At 42.0% G+C, this 18904-nt stretch overlaps 1 protein-coding gene across 3 annotated transcripts in view; it reads right to left on the reverse strand.

Moving 5' to 3' along the window:
* Positions 1 to 18904, reverse strand: part of ADAMTSL3 (ADAMTS like 3) — a 697881-nt gene that overhangs the window by 21553 nt on the left and 657424 nt on the right. For all 3 annotated transcript variants that reach the window (XM_068275326.1, XM_068275328.1, XM_068275327.1), the window contains 5 exons: positions 11673 to 11855; positions 8884 to 9000; positions 3723 to 3935; positions 1189 to 1372; positions 550 to 754 (listed from right to left, as the gene is read on the reverse strand). In XM_068275326.1, the coding sequence (XP_068131427.1) occupies positions 550 to 754; positions 1189 to 1372; positions 3723 to 3935; positions 8884 to 9000; positions 11673 to 11855 (902 nt within the window). The remainder of the gene's footprint in view (positions 1 to 549; positions 755 to 1188; positions 1373 to 3722; positions 3936 to 8883; positions 9001 to 11672; positions 11856 to 18904) is intronic.

The following is an 18904-nucleotide window of genomic DNA, read 5'->3' on the forward strand; positions in this document are numbered from 1 at the left end:
ACAGCTGTATAGTGTTGTTATTTCAATGGGATGCTGAAATCTACTTTTCTGGGATATATTTAGACAATATGGGTAATGAGTAAGCACCACACTGCTCGTTACACAGGCTTTCATGCTGGTGTGCGTTTGTGAGCGTGCGTGGTCAGTGTGGCTCAGTCAGTATCATTGTTATAAGTTAGTGGTATATTAGAGTTAGCAATAGATTGGTATATAGGTTAGTATTAAACATTGCGTAAAGAGTTAAAGATACATGAATGTTAAATGTCAGATCAAGGTTTGGGCCTTGAGCAGGAAAAGTGTTAAGCTATGTGCAAGGTTAAGTTTAGGATTTGGTGGGAGAAAAGCAAAGTAGTAAGGAAAGGTTAAAGAGTAAAACAAAAGGGGGTGAAGGTTAGATCAGCAATATTAGGCATAGAGCATTTGGTAAAGTTACTATAAGGGTAAGTTGGAGGTAAGGCTTGTAGGTGTCAGGGCAGGACAGAAGAATGTTGGCTGTACTAATTGCTAATAGAATATCTACAAACACACATTTTCAGCACCAAACCTTACCTGTCCCCAGGCCTGAGGAACCCAGTCCACGCAGGCATCAGTAAAACATGGCTTCCGTGATGCTGGGCGGTCAGTGAATCCACAGTGGTGTAAAGGAAGCACCTTTATGCTGCCATCTGACATAAGTTGCTGGCATGCCACTTGTCTCAGCTGGAATCCTGTTCCACAGGATGCTAAACATTCAGACCATGAACCTGTGGCCCATCTAAAAAATAAATAATTAAATTAATAAATGAATAATGCTGTAGCCACATAGCTAAGAAGATGGCAAATGAAATGAAAATAAAGTATATATTTAACCTATGATCAGATCTGCAAAGTTATTCACCCACTATTGTGATCTGCTCATTATTTATCCTGTCTGTGCAGTGCGGTCACCATAGCCAAACAAACTTTTTTAAGACTTGCAGGCCTGTAAATTCTGTGGCACTGCTTCCCATTGTGGCTGTTCTTTGGGCTACTAATGACCTCTACTACACTGGAAGCACCTACATTCACCTTTGTCTCTTCAATATCCCCAGCTGTCTTACCCTCTGCCTAGCAACTGCTGAAGAAATGCAAGCTTGCTTGTACTTAAAAAAAATGAGTGACTTTACTTATAAGCACCTCAGAAGATTGAGTAATAGAGAAGGGACTCACCGTACAGGACAGTCCAGTATGCTGCAAGGTTGAGAGATGGCTGCTAATGGTCCAAGATGCTCACACAGTGAATTGTCAACCTTTTTTCCTTCTTTGTTCACACAATTCTGAGTTCTGGCCTGGGAGCCCATGTCTCCACATGATGCTGTGCAAGGAGTCCATTCATCATACTCTAGCCTGTAAACTGTACAAAATATATGGGAGCTTATTTAAAGTCAACCTAAACTCTGAATATTTTTAAATAAATAAAATGTACGTTCTCCTCTGAGCCAGAATTATATTTAGTTTGCTTCATTGATATCTCACACTCCAGTTATCTTCTTTTCCTCTGCTGTCCATTCTGATAGCCACTGGCAATAGTAAGTTGCCTCCCTACACTACCCCCTCCTCTTATGTAAACAGTGTCATCTCAGATAAGTCTATATACAGGAATTAAAGGTGATCATACATCTATAGACTTGGCAGGCCGATCAAATCAGGTGAAAATCAGTGCCACCAAGTGTATTCCCGATCGACGATGCGACCAATTTCGTGCCGAGCATGTAGATGGGACAAGATGTCGGGCCATTGTGGTTGACCAGGTACATGGCAGTAACGGTGAGCATTATCGGGATGAGTGACAAATGCAACGAAACTCCCGATGCTGTCACTTCCTAATTTTCAATGTCCCCCTACCGGTGCTCATTGCACTACACATTGCATGTCCGTGTCTTCTGCTGGCTCAGGGCTCCATCCTCTGTCCATACACGCACCCCAAGTGGTTACTGGCGTACATGCTCGTGTGCATCCGCACATGTTTTTTCACCACATTCTTGTTACTGGGAGCATTCTGCGCTTGCACAGTTTAAAAATCTCTGTAAACTGCGCAAGCGCAGAACACTCCTGCAGCCCCAGGTAAGTAAGGCTTAACGTTTACCTTTTACCTCGGATATCCTAAAGCTGCGTACTCACCACTCGACGGATCCAGCGACGTCCCCTTGACAATGGTTGCTAGCAATGCTTCTTCCTGTCGGCGGTTATAGCGCAAGGTCATGTGACACACGGCGGCGCGAGCAAGACTTCTACGATCTCTGTGTCGGTCCGTCGTCATCGGCGCAATGCTAGACAACGTTCACAATCCTGCGCCTGTACCCACCTCGCGTTGTCATTTAAAAATCGCCGGTCGTCGGGAAAATCGCCAGGTGGGTACGAGGCTTATGAGAGAACAAGGCAACAACATCCATATTCATCTCACTTCAGGTTCCCCTCAACTAAAAATGTACACAGACATTTTGTTCAAAAAGATATTTCAAAAATCTGGGATGCCATTGTGCTTTACCAATGAGCAACCAGCATAAAAGATTCCCATCCCTCTTTTGACACTCCACCGGAGATGAAGTATTACACACTTCTACAAAACTTTGTGTGATTGCAGAAACAGTCAGGGATTTGCAGCAATAACCAGCAACAAGTAATAGTTCCCAGCTGTGTCCACAGACTAATTATTGCAAACCAGCAGGCACTTCTTATTTCATTGTTTTTCACTATTTTATGTTCTGTATGTTTTCTTTTATTTTCTTAGCTAATTAGTGCAAGTCATTTTGCATTTGCTTGAAACACGTTGATAATGTTTTCGTAGAATCAAATCAGCTGGGATGTATTCAAATGAGCGCTAAGGGAAATCATCCTATCTAGAAATAAAGAAAATAAATGGTCTTCTCTGCACTTTCTAGGTTTGGAGATGTTTCGTCGTACTCAGGGCAAACATGAAACTACTATGCTGGTCACAGTCATTGCTATGCAATGTCCATGAGAAGGCCATAAATCTCCATAGCCACCTACAATGATGAAAGGCTCTTTCCAAAAGTCCTTCAAGTTTTTTTTTAAAAAGCCTATTTTATGTTTTCTAAGCCTGTGTTGTATGTCTGTAAGAATCTTCAGCAAAGTCTGTATCAGCCAGGCCTTAAAGTGACACTGAAGCTAAAATAACTTATGATATAATGAACTCCATGTGTAGTAGGGATAATTAACAGAACATTAATAGCAATGAAAAGATTCTCATATTTTTATTTTCAGATATATAGCCTTTTTTATATAACATTGCATCTTTCTGTCATATTTGCAATTTACAAAGCACACTCTGTATTTTAACCTTTAAAACAGAGCAGAGCTAATGACCCTTTGAACTTCCCTGCAGTAAACCCTTTAGAAATATTTATTTGATGTTTAATTGCATCAGAAAACAGCAATGAAGGACCCAAGTTGGGTGGAAGAGCTCAGAAAAGCTCTTTTGCGTAGATCTTCCTGTACTAGAAACTACATGAGAATCATTTCTTTGCTACTAATGCTCTTTATTTCTTAGTTTTACTACACATATAATTAATTATATCATGTTTATTTTCACCTCGGGGTCACTTTAAGTCTCTGTGTAAAGCAGAATTATTGGCATCTCCTTGGCCATCTCTACTGATTCTGAATACATTATGGGGGTTGTCATGGAGACACTATTCCAGAAGGAGAGTAACATGAAGTGAAGTAGGGAAGGAAATTCTCACCTTCAAGAGATATATTGATTGTAGCAGATACTATCTTTGAATTGTTTGAAGTCCAGCATCTGTATTCTCCAGCACTCTGCTCTGTTAAGGGGTTTATTTCCAACACTCGCCCAGAGACCAATATGCGGTATTTAAGAGTTTTTATTTGTTCTATTGGCTGTTTGTCTAGAAACCACTGAATGGTATTCTTATGGCCTGTCTGCACTGGACAACCTGCAGGGTAGAGGCAAAAAACGTCAAATAAATCAGTTATGAGAACTAAGCTAGTATGAAGCCCAAGAACTATGCTCAAGACATTACCATTTTCATTTAAACCTAGAAAACTTTAAAGTGCATGATCATCTGTCTGCATACTGGCCCCACGATGACTGTTGTGTTGGACCATAGTCTTTTATGAGACATTGCATTACCTTTATTTACTCTAATATACATAAACAATACAATCAGGCTTCTGATATGGCATGAAGCTTTTCTTATTCTGCAACTGATAGGGACAAGAGGGTATCACTGCAGCAAAGCCTTATAGGAGGAAAATCTCAGGGGCTGTGCCACAGACCAGACAAATTATTACCGGTCTATGAAAGTCCATGAGCTACAATGGTCTGGGTAAGTTTTAAACATGGAAATATGTGGGCTTATTTTTACAGCTCTGTATAAATACACAAAAAAGTTGGTAACAATATGGTTGACACGGTGGTAGTATCACATGGCATATTTAGCAGAATAGTATCCCCACTATTAGGCAAACAAAGGCGGCAGATCACGAGGAGTTCCGAGTTCCTTTATTACAGTAGCATTGCAGTGCTACTGCTCTCCACCTGAAGGATTTTAGCTGTGGAGACTTGTTTAAGGTTATCTGCCTAGTGGAGATTATTGTTATTATTACGTATTTTATATGATAAATTTCATAGTACTTTACAAACAACATAGCCATGTCACTAATTTACTTTCAGAGAAGCTCAACATCTATTCCCGACCATAATTTCAGACCAGTTTCATTGGAACCAGTTAAATTATTGGTATGCTTTAGAGATGTGGAAGGAAACCAGGGGAAATTGAGAAAACCCACAATATAAACTCCATGCAGACATGCAGATAGTGTTCAGGTCTCAGTTAAAACCTTGGTTTCTAGCAGTGCAAGGCAAAAACACTATCCACTGTGCCATGGTGTGTACCAGCATCATATACATAAAGTCTATGTCAACAAAGCAATGTAACAAATAGTATACAGGCAAAAAGCACAGCCTGTGGAAAAAAAAACTGATGGATAAATGGATAGAAAGATGGACGGACAGATAGAATACACACGCCTGACTTAAGTCGGCTAAGGTGGCCAATAACGACCGCCTTAACCGATAATCAGGTGTGTGTACGGCAGCCACCGACCCCCGGATCTACTCACCCCCCAGCAACGCGATCCCTCGCTGATGCCATTGTTTGGGCTGCTCCCCCATCCACTGTGTGATGTCACGCACCTGTCGTTCGTCGGCCCTCCGGTGCCCCCTTGCATAGCAATACAGTGCATGGCCAGCTACACAGCTGACACGTGTGTGTGCAGCCTGGCCCAACAATGTCCCCCAAGGGGATCAGGTCCTGATCCCTGACGGTCGACATCCGCAGTGGCGTAGCTACGGAGCTATGGGCCCCGGTGCGAGTTTTACATTGGGCCTCCCATTCCCTCTATACATAACACATGATATGGCGCAACAAAACCTGCCAAGGTCATCTACAGTATTAGAGGTGCAAGAAGGGGGTGGGGAACAGTTTGTTAATAATTACTCCCATTCAAAGCATCTATAGAAGTTATTATTACCACCACCGGACCAATAAGCAGCTTATACTTTGGTTTAGGAAGGGCCCCATGGGGCCCCTCTGGCCCAAGGGCCCCGATGCAGCCGCTACCTCTGCAACCCCCATTGCTACGCCCCTGGACATCCGTCAAAGGTGTGTGCGCACCTTAAGATATATATGTTACGGCCAGAACCCAAAGTTTGGCCACTTCTAGTTCTGGCCGGCCACTTCGGGTTCTGGCCGGCCAATGTGCGAAGTGGCCGCTGCGCTGTGGCCAATGTGAGGAATGGAATGATTCATGTAAAATGAATGTATCTTCTGGCCGCAGCGCAGCGGCCAAATGTATCGCAACCTAGTTAATTTAATGACATTAAGCCGGCGGCAATGAAACAGATGAAGCCGCCGGCTTTTGCTCCGCCTCTCTCTCCTCCCCCCCGCCTCTCTCTCTCCTTTTCTTATGGGCAGCCGAGGGGGGACACGAGTGTCCCCGAGAGTTGTTCGTCGCGCCAGGGTAAGCAGATCAGGGAGGCTGCAGACATTGCTTCTGCCAGCACCCGCTCTGCAAGAACGGCAGGGAAGCCTGCCACGACGAACGACTCCGGAGGGGACACGCGTGTCCCCACCGGCTTCCAATAGTAAGAGGGAGTATGCAGAGAAGATGCGTCACAACTTTCACTCAAATGACCCATGCACTGTCTGGAAGGGTCTAAAAGCTGCCACAAACTACAAGCCTCCCCCTCAACATGCGCCGCCTAGCACTGAGCTAGCCGAGAATCTCAGCAATTTCTATTGCAGGTTTGAGAACCAGGATGCACTGGGGGGGGGCTAGCAACACCTACAGACACTCAGTCCTCAGCTGCTGATGATAATGTCCGAGGGCTGAGCACACCACCTCCAGCTGTGAGCGAGGCAGATGTCTTACCCCACCTGACAACTCTGAACGCCAGAAAAGCCTCCGGCCCTGATGGTGTGTCACCAGCCTGCCTAAAAACCTGTTCACGGCAGCTTACTCCCATTCTTTCCTACATCTACTCCAGGTCCCTCCAGGAAGGCAAAGTCCCTGTGTGTTTCAAAAGGTCCACCATCATCCCTGTCCCCAAGAAGCAGGGAATCTCTGACCTGAACAACTACAGGCCCATGGCACTAACATCTGTCATCATGAAAACCTTTGAGAGGCTGGTCCTGTCCCACCTTAAGCTTTCTACCTTGGCCCTACTGGACCCATTACAATTTGCGTATAGAGCGAACAGATCCAGGCAGATGCCATCAACATCTGCCTGGAGCTTACAAACAACCACCTGGACAAACCAAACTCATACGTCAGACTCCTCCTCCTGGACTTTAGCTCAGCATTTAACACCATCTGCCCCCGCATACTCCAAAACAATCTCATGGCACTGAATGTCCATCCCTCCCTTCACGTATGGATTACAGACTTCCTGACCAACAGGTCCCAAGCTGTCAAACTGGGGGATATCGCCTCTCATCCTAGGACAACAAACACAGGGGCCCCACAAGGCTTTGTCCTGTCACCGATCCTGTTCTCCCTCTATACGAACAACTGCAGATCCTCTGCGGACTCGGTAAAAGTCATCAATTTCGCTGATGATACCACCATTGTGGGACTTATAACAAACAATGACGAGCAGGACTATCGCCGTGAGGTTGACAGAATTTGCCAGTGGTGTAAGGAGAACAGGCTGGTCCTCAATACAGCCAAGACTGTGGAGTTGATAGTGGACTTCAGGAAGCAGGCCCCCACCCCATCGCCAATCTACATTGATGGCACAGAGGTTGAAAGAGTGGCTAGCGTCCGCCTTCTGGGCACCATCATCTCTAAGGACCTGAGATGAAAGGCAAACACTGCCTTGACCCAGAGGAAAGCCCAACAGAGGCTCTTTTTCCTCCGACAACTGAAGAAGTTTGGCATGGCTCAGGAGCTGCTGACGAACTTCTACACAGCCACCATTGAGTCCGTCCTCTGCTCATCCATCCTAGTCTGGTACGCTGGCTCCTCCAACAACGACAGATACAAGCTCCAGAGGGTCATTAGATCGGCGGAGAGAATCATCGGTAGACCTCTCCCCTCACTCGACCTCCTCCACAACTCCAGATTACGATCTAGAGCACTGAGGATAGCCAGCGACCCCTCACACCCGGGCCACCGCTTTTTCAGCCGGCTCCATTCAGGCCGCAGGTTTCGAGCCATTTACACCAGAACTTCGAGGCATAGAGACTCCTTCTTCCCCTCTGCCGTCAACCTCCTGAACTCCCTTCAGGCCATCCCATCTCTAGCGCTGTTCCCCGCCTAATGTTGCAGTTGCTGACCTGATGGACTGTCTAGTGTAAAACTGTTTAAACCGCACCCTGCAGACTACCGTTATACCGCTGTACATCTAACTATTAATATGTACCACTGATTATGTTGTATGATTGTATGACTAAGCCCTTTTCTTATGTTGATACTACTTTTACTTCTCTCTCTGAGCAACTGAATGTGCCAAACCCAATTCCGGGCACGACCCAGTCGTGCTTGGCGATTAAAAGATTTCTGATTTCTGATTTTCGATATTCAACTGCAGTGTTTATTCTGGTTTACAATGGTATTAGGTTATATTAGGTCTCTTTTACAGAAACAAAAAGCCTTAGTGGGGTTGTTTTTGAGGCAGGGAAAATGTAAAGGTTGGTATACATGATGCAGTTTTCCCATAAGATCAAAGAGTTAACCGATAAGTTTCAGCATGTTCGGTCTTCTCCCAAATCAGAAATGCTGGAAATCGTCGATCTACCTGCCAATCTGATGGGAAAATTGCATCGTGTGTACCAGGCATTAGGGTCCCAGTAAATTCCTTGCAGTAGAAACCAATACGCATGTTTTGCCCCTTTGCAACCAGAATACAATGGAACTGAATAATATAAATCAAATGCTGATGGTATGACACATCACTTGCATACTACTCTACTGGTCCAGAATTTTGGTTAACTTGACATGCTCTGTAATATATAAACACCACTGGGCTGCCTTTTTGCATTGTAGAATTGAGATCATGAACAAAACAATACACATCCTGAGTACAATACACTTACATTCGCTCGTCTACAATATCCTTTTTTTTTTTAACATAAGAAAACTCTGTTAGCTGGCCAGCCCCATCAGGATTTCTTCAGTTGATTCCCATCTTGCTCTAATCAGCCCAGAATGCAATGTATTCAGCTTGTCTTTCAGAAAGAGATTTTCTATGATGGATGAATTCAGCTGGCCCATCAATCCATCTTTTATGGTTTAAAAATGAAAACTAAATAAGCCTCCAACTTATTGCTGTGCACATTAATATAAACATTGTAGGCTTGACAACAAGATTTACAGTACCTATCCGTAAGAGGTCTCCAGGTTTACCAGCCACGCTAGTGCCCACTGCAGAGGCCATCAGGACACGTCTTTTTACTTTCTTTAGCTGGTCCTCTGTAGTATTCTGCTCTCTTTGGCCTATCAAAAAAAGAGAAGCAGTTAAGTTACATTTCAGTTTAAAGTGGAATAACAGTCTGTCATAAGAGTCAACAAATTCTTGTCTCCCTACTCTTTATTGCCTTTATAGTTTTCCTACGTGCTTTTGTTCCAAAGTAACGTCAACTGTGTTAACATAACAAGCTCCCCCAGTACAGAATATAGCTGGGTACTGCAATTGTAGTGGATATCCTGTAGCAAGTTTTCATTCAGAAAACTCTTATGCTGGTAATACATGATACGTTTTTTCAGCAGATAGATGGCTCAACAGAGGATTTCAGACAGATCTGATCTGATTTCGATCATTTTTCTTGAAAATCAGATCAGACCTGTTGGAAATTATCTATCGAGCCATCTATTTGCCCAAAAAACTCATTGTGTATTCCCAGCATAACAGTAAGGAACACTCTATATGCCTCTACACTATGTCTACAGTCACACTGAGCCCTGTAAAAATGCTATGTTTTCTCACCCCTATCAACTGCAATGAGTGATCAAAAGACAATTGGAGAAGATTTACAGCAGTGCAAATCCAAAGTTAAACAGGGTGCTGTAGGTGCACTAGGGTGACAGCATGGGTGGGCGCTGTAGGTGCGGTGGGTGGGGAGGAGAGCGGGAACCGCACAGGAGGATGGAGCAGAGCCTCAGAGCCAAAAGCATGTTTTCATTTTGGCTCCAATGCCATTGGATTAGGAGGATCCCCATTGGTCTGGTATTGGACCAATGGGTAGTCTTGTAGACAAAATTGAAAGATGCTTTTTTGCTCTAGCTATTCTTATAGCTAGAGCTGTGTGGCTGGGAGCGGCGGTGTGTGACGTGGGTGCTGCAGGGATGCAAGATAGAGGATATTGGAGTAGGAACTTTTTTTAAAAGGTAAGTATTCATGGTTAATTAAGAATAATAAAGGACTTTATTCAATGTTGCGTTTTTACGATGGACGTATGTCTTTTTTCAACCATAATAACTATGTAACTATGTAACCCTTCGTGAGAATGGGTGAAAATGGGTAAGGGATACTATGTACTCTTATACTCATTTCTCCTAGGGGTCCCCTTCTGAAAAGGGACTCTCAGATGCCACCATGAACACCCCCCAGGGCGTTTTCTACCCCCACCTCCTCCTGGGGCACCGGAGGTGGGGAAGAGTCCCTTGTCCATGGATTGGACAAGGGCTCCGGGGGAGAGGGAGAGACTTGGCTGCCTCTCTCCTCCAGAGACCCTTCATACCATGGACCATGCGGGCTGGTATAGCTCAGGTTGCGAAGCCCCACAGGGCCGTGGCTCAACATTCTGGCTATACCAGTCTGCATGGGGGACAAGGGGTTAAAGAGGTTTAGGAGGGGGGACCACACCTCATTTCTTTTATATTTCACACACTCTGAACATATATAAAAAAAATTAAAATAAATACATTTATATACATGTTAATACATTATCTGTAATTTTACCGCGGTAACGTTGCTACTTTTTCCCTCTAACTTTAACGTTGATTTTCTGAAAAACTATAAGGTCTTTTTGAAAAGAAAAAAAAATTCCATCTTACTACCACTGTACTTCTTAACATACTCTGCAAGTTTGGTGTTTCTAGCAAGTATGGGGGCTTTGCTATTAACCACTAATTATATCTATAATGGCAGTCGTAATTACGTCTACAACGCGGAATTCCGACTCGAATTTGAATTCGAAACAGAACTGCAATTCTATCCATAATCTCGATTATGGTCGAATCGGAAGCACATGAAGTTGGATTCAAAACCACACACAACACACACACCCATACACACACACCCACACACGCACCCACACACACCCACACACACACACACACACACACACACACACACACACACACACACACACACACACACACACACACACACACACACATACCTATACACACACATACCCATACACACACATACCCATACACACACATACCCATACACACACATACCCATACACACACACACACACACACACACACACACACACACACACACACACACACACACGTATATACACACACACACATACACACACACACGTATACACACACACACACACACACACACACGTATACACACACACACGTGTATATACACACACACGTACACACGTATATACACACACACACATACACACACACACACGTATACACACGTATACACACACACACGCACACACACACACACACACGTATACACACACACACGTGTATATACACACACACGTACACACGTATATACACACACACGTATATACACACACACGTATATACACACACACACGTATATACACACACACACACGTATATACACACACACACGTATATACACACACACACGTATATACACATATAAACATTATGGTTAGCGTTTCATTACCTTAACATACAGTACAGCATAATGAGCTGGAACAGAGACATCAGAAAGACGTCATACTCAGACCACATGCTCAGTTAAGGCTACAATTTTGAAAATAATCCAATAATGTTTTTTTCCTTTTTCATTAAAATAAGGTATTTACAAAATAGAGCCCCTGCATTTTGCTACAGCTATTATATCTCAGGAATGCTATAAAAACTGATAGGATTATAAAAGTTAACCACACACTAGCTCATAACGCAAGAATGCCGTTACAAATTGTGATACTAACCAGATAAGTGCAGAGCAGTCATTGCTACTGTTTTTTCAAGCACGTTTGTTGCAGTGCAAATGTAGGTCCCTTCATTTTCAGCTGTGATGTTTGTCAGCAGCAGAGAGCCATTTGAACGCACAAATGAATTACTTGGCAAGGGGTGGTCTTTTTTCAGCCATGTTACTTTAGGACTTGGCAAACCTATTGAGAAAAGAGAAGCATATGAGATAGTCCACACACTAATGTTACACTATCATACTATAAATAAAAATCTGTCATGGGGGATTTACTAATGGAGACATACAGTGAAATTCAGTAAACGCATTCTGACACAATTCAAACATCTAATCAGATGAAGCACAATTTTCAGTTTTTCTGTTTCCTTAAAGCGGAATATAACCCTGCATTTCAACTTTGCTCTATAACATTATTTACAGTATATTATATGCAACCAGCATTTTTTTTTTACTAGACCAGCATTGGAAGGGTTACACAGGGCTTTAAAGTTCCTTTAGATTTCTGCAGACGCATCCGAAGCTGAAAAGAGATACATTTTGTTTACAGAAATGTATCTAAGTGTTGAATGACTCATCTCTCTGACTGAGAAGGAGCTTGGAGGACTGCCTAAGGCCCCATTCACACTGCACGCGTTTCCAGCCGCGTTTTGGAAACGCGTGCAGGTGGCCAACACGCACGACATCAGACATTGCATAGAGTGCAATGTCTGATGTTCACACTGCATGCGTTCCGGACCTGTGCGGTCCGGGAACGCATGCTGCATGCATTTTTTGTAAAAACGCATGGCTGTCCCATTCACTTTTCAGTGATGGGATCAGCCACGCAACGCACACAAACGCGGATGGCGTGCGTTCGTACGCGTTGCGGTCCGCACGCGTTCCGCACGCATGGCCATCCGCGTTTGTGATGTGAACGGGGCCAAAGAGTGTGTAACTGTTTATCAATAGATACATAGAATGTAACAATCTGAACTTCTGCATATCTCACCACGGAACTTGAAACGTCTGTGTTTAACCCTTCCAATGCTGGTCTAGTAAAAAAAAATGCTTTTTGCATATAATATGCTGTAAATAATATTTTAGAGCAAAGTTGAAATGCAGGGTTATATTCCGCTTTAAAGGACAACTGTAATAAGAAGGATATGGAGGCTGACATATTTATTTCCTTTTAAACAATGCCGGTTGCTTGGCAACCCTGCTGATCAATTTGGCTGCAGTAGTGTCTAAAACAGGACAAATGCTGTTGGACACTGAAACAGGACAAATGATCATTCCTCCTAATGCAGGGCACCGTGAAACAGCAAAGCATAGGGAACATATGAATATGAATAGGCAGTGCATGAAAGAGTTGCCAAGCATAACGATGGGTTTGTGGATGGATCAGGAAGCCTCTGGACTATCTAGAAGCTTCCCTCAGTAGAGGTAAGTATCTAACATTTCTTTGTTTTTTTATTACAGATTCTGTTTAAACATACCTCCCAACTTTTTGAGATAAGACACTTAGGGCCCGTTCACACTTAGAACCGCAGAACGCTGGCGATTACCGCCGGCGTTTTGCGGGAGTGATTTTCCCGCAATTAGCGCGGAAAAATCACTGGACACTGCGGCGGTTTTGGAGCGATCGCGATTAGCGTGCTGTGCACGCTAATCGCGATCACTAATCGCGGAACGCTCGTCGCCGGCAAACCGCTACATGCAGCGCGGTTGCGGTTATCGCTAACCGCCACCGCGGCAGTGAGAACACTGCCACTCGCTACAATGTGTAGCGGTTCTTGCAGAACCGCTAGCGGTTTGCCGTGAGCGGGAATCGTGCGATTCCCGCTCAGGTGAGAACGGGCCCTAAAGCTACTCCCCTAATCACACCCCCAACACAAGATTTCACAGGAAAAATAAGCTGTTTTTAAACCACACTGGTCCTTTCTATCCTGGTTTGTTTTCCTTCCTATCAACATGTGCCAAGCACACAAATAACTAGGCTGTGTTCCTTTTTTCTTTCTCTGCCTGAAAGAGTTAAATATCAGGTATGTAAGTGGCTGACTCAGACAGGAAGTGACTACAGTGTGACCCTCACTGATAAGAATTTCCAACAATAAAACACTTTCCTAGCAAAAACATGGCTTCTTAGAGCAGGAAAGAGATAAAAAGGGTCAACAGTTCATAGATTTTAGATCTGGCATACTTCAATGAATATGTCATTGAGAAAAAACAATAAAACAGTAAAAACGTAAAAAGTAGATTTAAATATAAAATAAAACTGGAATATCTTAAAAATACATTTTTAGGAAAAAGAGAATAGATACAATTGTGTATTTCATTAGTTTATTTTCACCCCGGGTGTCCTTTAACCACACTTGTTAGACACCTGCCTAACAATTATGTTCTGTGGAATGGTAATGTTTTTTTTTCTGGTTAAGACTACAGGTTAAGACTACAGTCTTAACTACAGTCTGCTGTTCCTGGTAATATGTCTACCTGAGTCCTTGATAGTGACCTTTTGCGTCTTGTCTGCTGTCAGCTGCTAGACAAGCTTGAAGACTATCATCCTGCTTGGCAACATCACCACCATCAGGACAGGAGCTCTGGTGAGAACCAGGGTAGTACTTAAAGTGACACTGAGGTGAAAAAAACGTTATGATATAATGAATTGTATGTGTAGTGAGGATATTTCATAGAATATTAGCGGCACAGAAAAAGTCTCATATTTTTTATTTTGCAGTTATATAGCTGTTGATCTATAACATTGTATCATTCTCTAATATTTGAAGTTTACAAATTACACTCTGTATTTTAAATGATGAAACAAAGCAGAGCTAATGACTCTTTGACCTCACTGGCAGACAAACCTAAAACACACAAGAAATAGCGAAAGGCAGGTTGAAATAAGTGCTTCAGAAAATAGCATTGCCCTCTGACTACATTAGCAGCGCAGAGAAGCTCTTTTGCATAGGTAACAAGTGAAGTTTCTTAAAGCGGATCCGAGATGAAAAACTGTCTAAAGTTTAGACAGTTTACACAGCAAATCTAGCTGCAAACAGCTTCAATAGAATATGATTATTTCTTCATGTGATACAATGACAGCAGTAATGTTGTTTGTAAACATTACACACAGGCAAGCTTATCTGCATTTTCAGCACTCAGCCTGTGAAAAAAAACCTAATATCCCTCCTCCTCCCTCCTCCCCTCTGCCTCTGAAATCTCTGACTAAGTAATACCTCCCCCTCCTCCTGCCCAGAATGAGCTCCCATGAGCCCTTGCTATTGTCTGAAAATGCCAAGGCTCTCTGAAAAGCTGTGGGCGAGGCTTGTTTAGTTTATAGGGAATTAGAGTATTAAAACAAAAACAAAAAAGTATTTGGCTTGAGGAATGCCCTATAAACAATAGAAAAGGTACACAATTACGCAATGAGTAAAAGTTCATCTTGGATCCACTTTAAAGAGAATCTGTATTGTTAAAATCGCTCAAAAGTAAACATACCAGTGCGTTAGGGGACATCTCCTATTACCCTCTGTCACAATTTCGCCGCTCCTCGCCACATTAAAAGTGGTTAAAAACAGTTTTTAAAAGTTTGTTTGTAAACAAACAAAATGGCCACCAAAACAGGAAGTAGGTTGATGTACAGTATGTCCACACATAGAAAATACATCCATACATAAGCAGGCTGTATACAGCATTCCTTTTGAATCTCAAGAGATCATTTGTGTGTTTCTTTCCCCCTGTTCTCATGCACTGAAGTTTCAGGCTGCTCTTTTCTTCCTGCAAACAGCTTTGCCCTTGTTTGTAATTCCTCAGTATGTGAAAGCCCAGCCAGCTCAGAGGACGATTTATCCAGCTGATTAGAGAAGCTTCTCTCTTCTCTCTTATCTAAATAACACACAGGCAGTGTGCATAGAGGAGCCAGGAAGGGTGAGTTCATAGCAGAACCACAACACTGAAGAACTTGGCAGCCTTCCAGACACAGGCCGACAAGTCTGACAGGGGAAAGATACATTGATTTATTACAGAGACTGTCATAGTAGAAAGTGCTGCAGTTAGCCAGAACACATTAGAATAGCTTTTGGAACTTGTAGGATGATAAAAAACAGGATGCAATTTTTGTTACGGAGTCTCTTTAACTATTCCTGTACTGGAAACAATATGAGACTCATATCTGTGCTACTAATGTTCTATTTATTAGCTGTACTACACATACAATTAATGATCTCATAACTTTATTTTCACTTCAGATTCCCTTTCAAATTTGTGACTCAGATGGAAGCACAGATGATTTACTATAATGCATTGACAACATTTTATTTTATTCTCCAAACTGTTATCTCAACATACTCCTTAAACCACATAACCACATCGTGAATTCAGAAAATAATTCTCCTTGCCAAATATTAGAACAGGGAAAACCTGGACCACATACGACAATGCAGACAACGAGCAGAGATCAGAGGCCGAGGTGATGACAACCATAACATGTGCTCTTAATTCACATGATGCCTACAATGGAAGGTGAAAGACAGAGAATAAAAGGACAGCTGGAGATCACACACCATCAGAATGGAGGCTTTTCATCCTTAACCAGAAGGTGGCATGACTCAAACAGAAGACACAAACAGTTTAGGATTAATCCATGTAAATTTCCACACAGCACAAGGCAAGCTGCAATTAGAAAATATTTTAGATGTCACTCTAAAAGTTTTGATATAACTTGGCAGTGTTGCAGGTTTTTTTCATTGAAAACAAAAGGTCCTTTTTATGAATGCCATAAATCCTATCCAAGAGCAACTTGGAGGAGAGACACTATTGATATTTATACCACATGTGTTGACTGAAAAGCATTTGGCTGTAAAAATGAAACACAAATCAAGCCTTGAACGTTGTAAATATATCCCAGCTTCTGCTACGTGGACTCAATGGACAATGACTTTCAACAAGCAAGCTGGACAAATGTTATTACCAAACCTGCAAACAAAACAAAATATATACCAAGGGGAATGGGGGACGTTTGGCTACAAGGGATGAGGGGATGCAGCTGTGCTCTAATATTTGTAGAATTTTCCCCTGATTTATCAATCCCTGAAACGCTTCCTAGAATTATTACTTCTGGGGGAGGCAAAAGGTCATTGCTGTGAGGAAGTCAGATTCTCACAGTTACTAAATGTTTTAAGTTATATAACTCACACACCTACACATTCAGGGCTTGACTTCAGCATTGCAAGGAACATTATATATTAATGAATAAGATTAACACCGCTAGTAAGAAACCTGGGGTGAGCGGGTGTGCTGTCCACACTAAAGAGGTGTAGATTAAATATATAGACAAGCTATAGTCAAATGTATCCAGATGTCAGTGCAGCATTTGCTAAAATTCAGTACAAGAGCCAATTGTTGACAGCTACATTTCCACAATAATTAGCCCATCGCTGCCTTTTATTATTGTTACTAATCCATCAATTTATATTAATTCTTATTAACTAACCCAATTGATTTGCAATCATTTAGCACAGACTACAATACAAGAGAATAGTCCCAATGGGGAGCACACATTATGATCATGATTATGATAATCATACTTATTATGGTTTATTATTTTTTATTGATTCTTATGATTGTTATGAATTTATGAGCTTTTATTTATTGCTTCTATTGCCATAATAGTATTAGTGAAATTACTCTATTAGTTTTTAAAATGTAGTATTTTTATGAAATATTCTTGTATATCCCCATCCATTCACATGAGCTTACCTGTTTATTTATTTATTTGGGGTACTCTCACTTGATAAATAAACTTAGTTATTGATCATTTATAAACCTTTTATTGTTCATTTGTGGATTACTATCTTTTATTGCTATGTATTCATATTTTATTATTCTATGAGCTTTTATATTATTATTATTTATAAACAATGTTTTATTGACCCGAGGAAGTGCATAGGACTCGTGAAACGCATCGTCACTTGTGTCCAATAAAGTTATTTTTTAGAAATCACTCTTCATCAGAGGTAAGACTTGTTTATTTACTACTTATAGTTTATAAGAGCCGTATACACCCTGGAACGCCTCCTCCCATCCATTGTTAAAATTCATGGTCATCAAAGATATCCATTAAAACCAATAGAAGATTGTAAGTAGTACAGAGTCACAGGCCGAAATTCATTGCTATCCATGTTAGTAACAGATAGTTATCAGCAAATATATATTACATTTATAGTCCTGTGCCTGTCAATTTAATTACTGGATTTCCTGTTATTTGTAAATATCACCATGATATTGAATCAAAGGATTTTTTTTATTTAATATCCCGTGACAAATGCGTTATGGGGGTGTTATGGAAGTAAAATAGTTGGTACATATAGACCATTTTGTTTGACCTGAAAAAAGTGAGTAAAACCATATAAAATGTGTTGTCCTTTTCTGTGTGTACTTATAAACTATTGATCATTGGTTGTATCTTTGTAAGAGCTAAGACAACTGACACCTCTCAGTTTAAACAGTTTTTAATTATTTTATGATATTAGCCACCTCCACTGCATAGTTATATGCCTACAGATGCTGGTAAAAAGCCCAAACTCCCGTGATGAAATAATGCCAAATCTTGCATTTGATTTAAAAAAAAAATATTTCCACCACAGCGAATCAAAGTTTTTTTTTAATATCCAGTGGCAAATGCATCATCTGTGAGTATTTTGGATTAAATGAAGAGGCGTTTTGTTGCCTGTTTGCTTGCGATTTAAAAAGAAATTGAGATGAAAGCTGCTACAAAAAGCAGATACTTACCTACGGTAGTTATAATACCCTACCCTGCTTACTAAAAGTCCAGAGGTGGAGTCGGCATACTATCAATCATTCAAAGCTGCTTAATAAAAGGCGTAAGCAATCCACAAAGGAGTACAATCGATAAGCCAATATTATCAGCACACCAGCTTCGCAGTTTATAGCACTCTCTTTATTGTGCCAGTATCCACACAGAGTGTCCAACAATTGTTTCGGGGGCTTTAGAGTCCCCCTTTATCAAGGAGTGTGGAGTGTGGCATACCTACCCTGCTTTCTTGGACCCTTTGGAACATCACAGCCACACTCCTCTTTGTGCACGAAGGTGGCCATACTGTGCCTTTGCGAGTATGGCCATACTGTGCACAATAGCAATGAGCTGCTTGTGGACAAGCGGCTTTGGCTTACTGTGTGGCAACAATAAAAAGCTCTTGTCAGATAGGTTCCAGGGGTCTGTGCTCGGCTAGGGTGGGG

Source organism: Hyperolius riggenbachi, chromosome 3, assembly GCF_040937935.1.
Source record: "Hyperolius riggenbachi isolate aHypRig1 chromosome 3, aHypRig1.pri, whole genome shotgun sequence".
In the NCBI taxonomy this organism is placed as follows: Eukaryota; Metazoa; Chordata; class Amphibia; order Anura; family Hyperoliidae; genus Hyperolius; species Hyperolius riggenbachi.